Here is a 9,670-nt window from a genome sequence, read left to right as displayed (position 1 = left end):
TTGGGTTTTTTTAGATGTTCCAGGCTCTGTGTCACTTATTTTGTGCCGTGGAGATCGGTCCCTGCAGTGACCCCTCCCCAGCCCTGTCCCCCCCCTTGCCCACCACAGTGTGGAACCCATGGCACAGCTGCAGTGTCACCTGTGCAGGGGCAGTGCCCACGTCCCCCCCCAGCGTGTCCTTGTCCCCAAGAGGTGCCGATGGGCTTGGGCAAGGCCCTGACTGCCACTCTGTCCTTCATGGGAGTGACACTGGTGGCATTGGGCATTCCTGGTGCTAAATCCCTCCTGACCTGGGCAGCCAGAGCCCTGCCACCCCCAGGCTGCCACCCCAACCCCCTGAGATGACCATGGGTGCTAGTGTGGGTGGGGACAGCAGCCTCTGGCCCTGGCAGGACCCTGAGCTCTGGGGGTCTCCCACTGGCTCCAGGATCAGCTCCTCACAGGCATGGGATGGTGCTGGGGGCCCCCTTCCATAGGATCATTCCCAGCTGTGCTGTGCCCTGGGACAGAGGGGTTTGGGTGAAGCTGGGGACTGCAGCGTCCTGAGGGGCCTTTCCTGCCTGGGGGGTCCCTGGGTTCATCCCCTGCCGCAGAGCCGGGATCTGTGAGGCCATGGCGTGGGGACACTCGGGGTACTCCTGGCCCCCGTCACCAACCAACACCCCCTGCTCCCACTGCCCTGGACGGGGGAGGCAGGGAAAGCACGAGGGCTGTGCGGCTGGGAATGTCGGGGCACGGGGAGCCGGGGGCAGCCGGGATGGGCACAGCACCGGGGGTGCTGAGGGTGCTGCGGACACCAGGGGCTGAAGGGGTAACGCGGGGATCGTGGGAGAAGAACCACCCCAGTATCGTGGGGGTTCCGGTGTACCGGGGGTACCGGGAATACCGGGGCTCCGGGTGCGGGCGGGGCGGGACCGCCTCCCGTCGGGGCGGGACGGGGCGGTTCATCGGCGGACCCACACCTGCGGGGAGGGATCGGGAGGGGACAGGACGCACCTGCGACTTCGTGGCGGCAGCGCCCGATCCCTCCGGCACCAACCGGCACCGGCACCGGCACCGGCCATGGGGCGGCGGGCGGGTCGCTTGGTCCCGCTCTGTCTCCTCTTGCTCCTGCTCCAGGTGAGCCACGGAATGGGGCGGCAGGACCCTGCCCGGGACCCCGCCGAGCCCCTGCCCGGGGCGGCGGGACCTCGCTCGGGACCCTGCCCGGGGCTGACCCTTCTCTCCGCGCAGAGCGGGCAGCGGCTGTGCCAGCGGGCAGCGTCGTGCCAGCCCGGCTTCAGCGCCGAGACCTTTGCTCTGACGGTGCCACGGGACAGCGTGGCGGTGGGACGGGCGCTGGGACGAGGTGAGGACACGGGGACAGCTGGGGACGCGAGGACGGGGATGGGACTATGGGTACGGGGGGGTGTGGGACACGGGTGGGCAATGGGGGACGTAAAGCCGTGGCTCTGTGCCTGAGCGGTGCTGGCGTGGCCGTGGGGACAGGGCCGTGGGGACAGTGTTTTGGCAGTGGGGACGGCGCTGTGGCGGTGGGGACGGTGCCGTGACAGTGGGGACAGGCTTGCTGTGGTGGCAGGTGGCACGTGGGACAGAGCCTGGTGCGTCCACAGGCAGCGGTGGGGGCACGCTGAGGGCACTGGTGGTCCCCGCACAAGCGGCAGTCAGTGGTCCTGGCACGGCACGGTGGCGCGGGGGCAGCGGGTGCCGCTCCCCGGGGTGCGCCGGCGCGGGCGGCGCTGACTCAGGCACCGCAGACCTGTTGGGGCCGGCAGGTTGGGGTGTGGGGCGCGCAGGCGCCTGCCCTGCCCCGTGCCTCGCCTGGCAGCCTGGGTTCAGCAGGGTGAGCCCCCCTTTGGAGCCACGGTGTTGGCCTCCAGGGCAGCTCTTGGCACGGGAATGGGCACCGGGATGGGCTCCTGGGCTTTTGGGGACGTTGGTGTCCCACTGTGCTGCCACTTAAGGCCTCTTCTGGGGTGGCAAGGGGGCACTGGGAATCCAGTGATGGGGACCTGCTGCCACTCTGGGACTCCCCAAAAGGAACTCTGTGGGCTCTGGGGCTGTGTGCAGTCTGCACCAGTTCATGGCTGAGAGTGGTGCTGGCACTGCAGAGTTTGTGCCAGGGTGGCTGGGTGGGCACGGATCAGAGGGGTCCTGAGAACCCAGTGCTGCACCAAGGGCTCCCAAACATCCCCAGCTCCGTAACGGCTTCGCCTGGGAGAGCCAGGAATCGGACCCTGCCCCAACGCCCGGAATTGTGTTTGTTTGCCTTGTGGCTGATCATTAACGTGCAAAAGCCGATGTCCGTCAGGGCTGGGCCTGATACCACGGTGACTGCTCTGCCACTTCCCTGCAGCACCGAGACCTGCTGGAATTCCTCTGTCCTGGCACCAGCACTTTCAGTTTTGTGTTCTGGGCACAGTCAGGGCGTGGGAGGAAGGAAGGGACCATCTGCCCTTGAGGCCTGTGTGGCACCCTATGATTCATAGCTGTGCCACGGCAATGCCAGCCATGGGGTGGCCGAGCCTGGTGGGTGCCAGGCCGTGCTGGGCCTCAGAGCACCCCAAAACTTGCAGCCAGGCTGACAAGCCGGCCTGTAATTAGCTAGGTGATTTGAGCGCGGTGTTTTCCCTCCAACAGGCCCAGACAGGCCCCGCGCGGCGCCGGGGCGGCGAGCAGCAACACCTGCGTGGGGGCTGCGGCCTCGCCAGGGCCCTGCAACGTGGGTCGGGGGGCTCTGGGGTGGTGGGGATGTGCTGGGGGCTGGGACAGTCCCCGTCAGCCCTGGGTGGAGAAACCTCGAGAGTCTGAAGTCACAGCGAAACTGGGGTGACGTCAGTGGGATGTGTCACCCGCAGCACCGTCACCCCGGGGTGAGCCCCCTGCCCTGGCACAGCTGCGTGTGCGCAGCGCGTGCGGTGGTGGCACTGCGGGGACGGTGACACCCCGCTCTGCCCGTGCCCAGCCGCATTGAGACCTCACAGGACGTGAGGTGGCTTTGGGGTCTCAGCCTCACACCCCGTTTGGCAGCCTGGTTGTACCAGTCTGGTTGTCCCGGTGCCCTGTGGGTGGTGGTGGGGGACTGCAGTGGGGGGAATCCCCCCCGTAGGAATCCCTGAGTTCTCCTTTTCTCCCACCCCCATCATTCCCAGGAGAAGGCCCCCCCTCCACCCCCCCAGCTCCCAGCCCCGGGGAGACGAGGGCTGGGGCCAGCCCTCCTTCAGCCGAGCTGGAAAAACAGGTTGTGCACGGCCAGGTGGGAAGGGGGGAGAGTTGGAAGGGAGGAGAGCGGGACGGGGGGAGCGGGTTCTGAGCGCCCTCCTTGAACCCAGTGCGGGCTGAGCACTCATCGCACCCCTCGTGGGGCTGGGGGCGTCGTGCCGCCCCTCGCTGCACCCACCGGGCCCCGTGCCAGGGCCGAGCACTGCGGCTTCGCCCGTGGCTGCCTCTCCTTCCCCGCCTGCCCCGGCACGTTCCTGCCCAGCCGGCCCCACCGGCTCCCCAGCCCTGGCCGGGGGTCCCGCTGCAGGGCTGAGCCGGGCTGGCATTGCACCCGCGGATCCTCCCGGGACGGGTCCGGGTGGGCAGGGGAGGCAGCGATTGCTCCCCCTCCATCCCACGGCCACCCCGGATTCCTGGGCTGCTCGTGGGCTGACGTAACCCCACGGGTCCCGTTCCGTTCCGCCGAGCTGCCTCTCGCCCACCCGGGCACGTCCCCTTGGCGGGACGCGGGTCATGCCGGGGCGATGGTGGCAGCGCTGGCTCCGGAGCCTGGGTGCCGCTGGCTCTCCCAGCCCTCTCCCAGACAAAGAGTGCTTGTTCGGGAGCGCGGCCCGGCTCATGTGATGCCGGCTGACCGCTGCCTCGCGGCGGCCCAGCTCTCCTGCGCCCAGCCGGGTGCCGGGCTGCGGGCACCGGGACCCCGCCTGCCCGCTGTGCCTGCGCTTGGGGGTCTCGGAGGTACCCGGGCGGGTTGAGGGGCCTGGCTGGAGGGCACTGGGTGCCACTGAGGGTGAGTGGCTGCTGTACTTGTTCTTATTGGAAAAGAGGTTGGAGCAGCAGTGACGCCACGCTTGGGGACATGCTGTGTCGCAGGGATACACCCATATGGGGACGTGCCGTGCTTGGTGCCGTGCCATACATGGTGCTGTGGACAGGGACGTGCCACTTGCTCCATTGTCCCTGTCTGGCAGGGATCCTGTGGCACAGTAGGTCCTGCCATGTCCCATCCTGGACCAAAGCCAGGGCAGGGATGCACCGTGTGTTGTGCCTGGGATGGAATCCTGGCAGGGCATGTGTCACTGTGTGTGGGGCATCCCCACCACTGCTGCGACCCCACACGCCGGGCTGCTGGGGCGTGGCTGTGCTGTGTGTGCCCCTGTCCCCAGAACCCTCTGCCACTCAGTCCCCTGTCCCCAGTGAGCTTTGTGGACTGCGGCGAGCCGCGCCGTGCCGCCTTCCTCCCGGACGACACGCGCTTCAAGGTGAGCAGGGATGGCACCGTGTCTGCCACGCGGCCCCTGCAGCTCCAGCAGCGGGAGATCACCTTTGCTGTGCACACCTGGGATGCCACGGGCAAGAAGCACTCAGCCAAGGTGACCCTGCGCCAGCGGCGGCACCAGCACCAACGCCGCAAGCGGATGCAGCAGGTAAAGCACAGATCCACTCCCTGGGGTCACAGCAGCCCCTGTCCCTGGTGCAGAGGGCTCAGCAAGGTGCTGGCACGGAGCAGAGCCACTGTCCCAACAGGACGCGGTGCCCGACACGCTGATCTTCCCGGAGCGTGGACACGGCCTCCAGAGGCAGAAGAGGGACTGGGTCATCCCCCCCATCAACTGCCCTGAGAATGAGCGGGGGCCCTTCCCCAAGAACCTGGTGCAGGTACGTGTGCCCGTGGGGACAGCCAGGGTCCAGGGCCGTCCTCAGAGTGCTGGGACATGTCTCCATCTGCTTCTTCCTGCCTCGCCGCCAGATCAAATCCAACAAGGACAAGGAGACCAAGGTTTTCTACAGCATCACGGGGCAGGGAGCAGACACCATCCCCGTGGGAGTGTTCATCATCGAGCGGGAGACGGGGTGGCTGAAGGTGACAAAACCCCTGGACCGGGAGGAGAAGGATAAATACGTGGTGAGTGAGGGGGGCCCGTGGCGGGACGGGGACGGTCCCGGGGACTGCACACACGCTGAGTGTTGTGCCCTTGCAGCTCTTCTCCCACGCCGTGTCAGCCAACGGGCAGCCCGTGGAAGACCCCATGGAGATCATCATCACCGTCACTGACCAGAACGACAACCGGCCCGTCTTCACGCAGCAAGTCTTTGTTGGCTACATTGAGGAGAACGCAAAGCCGGGTACGTGAGGGGCTCTGAGCCGGGACCATGCAGAGCCCTGCGCAGGAGGGGTGTCCGGCAGATCCTGTCCCATCACTAAAATCTCCCTGGCTTGTCCCCGTGTCCAGGCACATCTGTGATGACCGTGAGCGCTACGGATGCAGATGACGCAATCAATGTGAACAACGGCATCATCGGCTACTCCATCCTCAGCGAGGAGCCCAAGGGTGCACAGGATATGTTCACCATCAATGCCGAGAATGGCATCATCAGTGTCATTGGCACAGGACTGGACCGGGAGGTGGGCACCTTGCCAGGGCCTGGGGAACCACAGTGGCCCACAGCTACTCCACAGTGGGATGTGCCACGGGGAGAAAGGGATACTGGAGCCCTGGGGTCTCTCTGTTTTTGGGATGTGCCATCCTCGGGTCAGTGTCCCTGGCTGTAGGCTTCAGCAGCCTCGAGACCACCAGGAGCTGTACTGGGGACACTCCAGGAACCCCCAGCCTTGCTGTGCCCTGGAGTGGGTGCAATGCCAGCCCCTCAGCTGGGCAGCTGGGACATCAGCTGCCTCTGTGCAAGCAGGGAACAGCGAGACTGAAGAAGGGTGGAGGAGCAGGCAGGTGATGCCTGGAGGAGGGGAACACCCCAGTCCCCACCCCAGCCCTAACTGGGGTGATTTTGTCCTGCAGACCACTCCCAACTACACGCTGATCATCCAGGCTGCAGACCAGGAGGGCAACGGCCTGACCAACACCGCCACCGCCATCATCAAAGTCACCGATGCCAACGACAACCCTCCCGTCTTCGACCCCACCACGGTACAACCCGGCCCAGCCGCTGCCCTCCCCGGGCACCACGGCACAGACCCACACCTGGCGTGCCCGGGGCCACACAGGTGACTGTCCCTGTCCCATCTTGCAGTACGAGGAGACGGTGGATGAGAACGAGGTGGGCGTGCTGGTGGCCCGGCTGCACGTGACAGACCAGGACCTGCCAGGCTCCCCGGCCTGGCAAGCCGTGTACCGCATCCGGAGCGGGGACCCGCAGGGCGACTTTGAGATCACCACTGACCCCAAAACTAATGATGGGCTCCTGAAAACTGCCAAGGTGGGTCCAGCTGCAGCACGGCTGCCTCAGCACCAGCTGACTCCCCGCTGGCACTACCCGGCTTCTCTCCCATCCCCAGGGCTTGGATTATGAGACCAAGAAGCGGTACACGCTCGTGGTGTCAGTGGAGAACGCGGTCCCCTTCACCGTGGCCCTGAATCCTGCCACAGCCAGTGTCCTGGTGCTGGTCAGGGACGTGAACGAAGCCCCCATCTTCATCCCCCCAGTCAAGCAGGTGGAGGTGATGGAGGATGTGCCAGTGGGATACCAGATCACCTCCTACACAGCCCAGGACCCTGACAAGGACCAGAGCCAGAAAATAACGTGAGCGGAGGGTGACGGTGGTGGGGGCTTTGCTGGGGTGTCTGAGGGGCTGCACTGCACCGTGTGCCCCTTCCTCTCCCCGTGCTGACCCCTGGCTGCCCCCAGGTATCGCATGGGCAGCGACCCCGCGGGGTGGCTGGCCATTGACCCTGAGAACGGCATCGTCACGGCAGCCCAGCCGCTGGACCGGGAATCGGCGCACGCCATCAACAGCACCTACAAGGCCATCATCCTGGCCGTGGACAACGGTGAGGGTGGCCAGCTGCTGCCCCCGTGCCCACCTCCATGTCCCCCCATGGGGTGCAGGCCCTTCCTGGGGTGCCTCGCTGACTCTCAGTCCCACAGGGTCACCACACGATGCCACCGGCACGGGGACGCTGCTCCTCCTGCTTCAGGATGTGAACGACAACGGGCCCGTGCCAGAGCCCCGGAGCTTCGACATCTGCAACCGGCAGCCTGAGGAGCAGACGCTGAAGATCATCGACAAGGACCTGCCCCCCAACACCTACCCCTTCAAGGCAGAGCTGATGCACGGCTCCAGCAGCAACTGGACTGTCAAGATAAAGAATCCAGGTGGGTGTCACCTGCTCCGGTGCTGGGCCCTGCAGTGAGCACTAGGCTGGGGACCTGCCACGGGGCAAAGTCCTGTGCCAGTGCCAAGGGTGTTCCCAAACGAGAGCTGGAAAAGGAGCTGGGGCACCAGGAATGCCTGAGGGAGCTGAGGAAGTTCAGGAGGGACCTTCTTGCTCTCCACAACTCCCTGGCAGGAGGGTGCAACCAGATGAGGCTCAGGATCTGCTCCTAAGGGACAGGATAAGGGGAAACAACATTGAGTTGTGACAGGAGAGATTTAGGTTGCATATTGGGGAAAATTCATTCATGGAAAGAGTGGTCAGGCATTGGAACAGGCTGCCCAGGGCAGTGGTGGAGTGTCCATCCCTGGAGGGATTTAAGAGCCGTGTGAATGTGGCACTTGGGGAAGTGGGTCAGTGGTGGCCTTGGCAGTGCTGGGGGATGGCTGGACTCAGTAATCTTGGAGAATGTCTTCAACCTGAATGATTCTGTGGTTCACCAAGACCTGGTGAAGCTGAGCATGAACAAGGAGCTGGAGCCGGGCGAGTACAATATCTTCCTGAAGCTGCTGGATGGACAGAACAAGGAGCAGATCACGCCGGTGCGAGCCCAGGTCTGCAGCTGCGAGGGGCCGGCCAAGAACTGCGAGCGGCGAGCGTTCATCTCCGGCGGCATCGGCGTGCCCGCCATCCTGGGCATCCTGGGGGGCATCCTGGCGCTGCTCAGTGAGTACCCGGGGACGAGGATGGGAGGGACAGAGCGCGCGTCACCCTCTCCCTGCTGCCCTGACACCCCATCCCTGTGCCCGCAGTCCTCCTGCTGCTGCTGCTGCTCTTTGCAAGAAGGAGGAAGGTGGTGAAGGAACCCCTGCTCCCACCCGAGGACGACATGAGGGACAACGTGTACCACTACGACGAGGAGGGCGGTGGCGAGGAGGACCAGGTGGGACGGCTGTGCCCGCTGGACCCTGCCCACCAAGTGCTGGTGGCAGCGCCCGCGGTTGTCCCTCGAGCCCTGACTCCTCCTGTCCCCGCAGGACTATGACCTGAGCCAGCTGCACCGGGGGCTGGACGCCCGGCCCGAGGTGATCCGCAATGACGTGGCCCCCCCGCTCATGGCGGCCCCCCAGTACCGGCCCCGCCCCGCCAACCCCGACGAGATCGGAAACTTCATTGACGAGGTGAGTCCCGACGGCGGGGGTGGTGTGTCCCTGCCACACCAGCGCAGGGGACACGGGCGCTGACCCTTGTGTTCCCCCAGAACCTGAAGGCGGCCGACACGGACCCCACGGCCCCCCCGTACGACTCCCTGCTGGTGTTCGACTACGAGGGCAGCGGCTCGGAGGCCACCTCGCTCAGCTCCCTCAACTCCTCCGCCTCCGACGGCGACCAGGACTACGACTACCTCAACGACTGGGGCGGCCGCTTCCGCAAGCTGGCCGAGCTCTACGGCGGCGGCGAGGAGGACGATTAGGGACCCCCAGCCTGCTGCTGCCACCTCATTTCATCCCTCTGGACTGACTCTGTCTGGGGTGGCCAAACCCTCTCCAACACCTCCTGCAGCCCGTGCCCACGTCTCCCTCACGGAGAAAAGCTCAGGCTCGCTGGGGATGGGGGGGTTTTGGGGTAGTCTGGGTGTTTCCTGGCCCCCTTGGCTCCAGGGCATGGAACAGTATAGTCCGTTCCCCATCCTGGAACTGAGGTGCTCCTCGCTGTGGGGGGCAGGATCGGGTCCTTCTTCCCTTTTCCACAGGGGGAAAAAGGGTTTCTCTGGCGCTCTCCAAAATACCTCGTGCTCCCAGCCCCACACAGGCTCAGATCGTGAACCTAGTGATGGAGAAGTGCGATGAGGCACTTGATCAATACAACCAAAGATGCACCATAACGGGGAATTGTATTTACTATGATATGTACAGGCAGATTTATATTTTTCCGTATCCCTGATTATGGTTTGATTTCCACACACGTTGTGCCAGGTGTAATTAGCATGCAGTCATTGAACGGTGCTTTCCAGAATCAAAGGGCTTTCCCAAAATCTCGACCTCTGTGTTTAGCTGTCGTCACGGTTTGTGTTTTTTATCATGGGAAAAGGGTTTGATGTGAGCTGGGAAACCAGCGGTGGCCAAGTGTTGATTGCATGGTTTTTATATAAAATTGAAATAATAAATTGTTTTAAGAAAACAAAACCACGTTTCTGTATGTGAGGCTCTGCCGGTGCTCGAAGGCTTTACCTGCTGCACAGCTGTGGCCATGGCCCCCTCCCCAGGGCAAGTGGGCAATCCGAACCATGGAAGGGTTTGAGTTGGAAGACACGTGGGCAATCTGAATCATGGAAA

General features: G+C 64.5%; 1 protein-coding gene across 1 annotated transcript; it reads left to right on the top strand.

Annotated features, from left to right (window-relative positions):
- Positions 1-982: 982 nt before the first annotated feature.
- On the top strand, positions 983-9,520 carry CDH1 (cadherin 1). The gene is made up of 16 exons (XM_040075027.1): positions 983-1,119; positions 1,234-1,348; positions 4,420-4,649; positions 4,750-4,881; positions 4,973-5,128; positions 5,205-5,349; positions 5,457-5,629; positions 6,021-6,149; positions 6,253-6,438; positions 6,518-6,762; positions 6,868-7,010; positions 7,108-7,335; positions 7,839-8,060; positions 8,147-8,277; positions 8,372-8,515; positions 8,596-9,520. Exons 1-16 carry the CDS (start codon positions 1,063-1,065, stop codon positions 8,806-8,808), a joined length of 2,649 nt encoding a protein of 882 aa, XP_039930961.1. The 5' UTR covers positions 983-1,062; the 3' UTR covers positions 8,809-9,520.
- Positions 9,521-9,670: the final 150 nt, after the last annotated feature.

Source organism: Hirundo rustica, chromosome 11 (assembly GCF_015227805.2).
Source record: "Hirundo rustica isolate bHirRus1 chromosome 11, bHirRus1.pri.v3, whole genome shotgun sequence".
Classification (NCBI taxonomy): domain Eukaryota; kingdom Metazoa; phylum Chordata; class Aves; order Passeriformes; family Hirundinidae; genus Hirundo; species Hirundo rustica.
The sequence above is the reverse complement of the archived record's forward strand: the minus strand, read 5'-3'. Positions and strand labels throughout refer to the sequence as shown.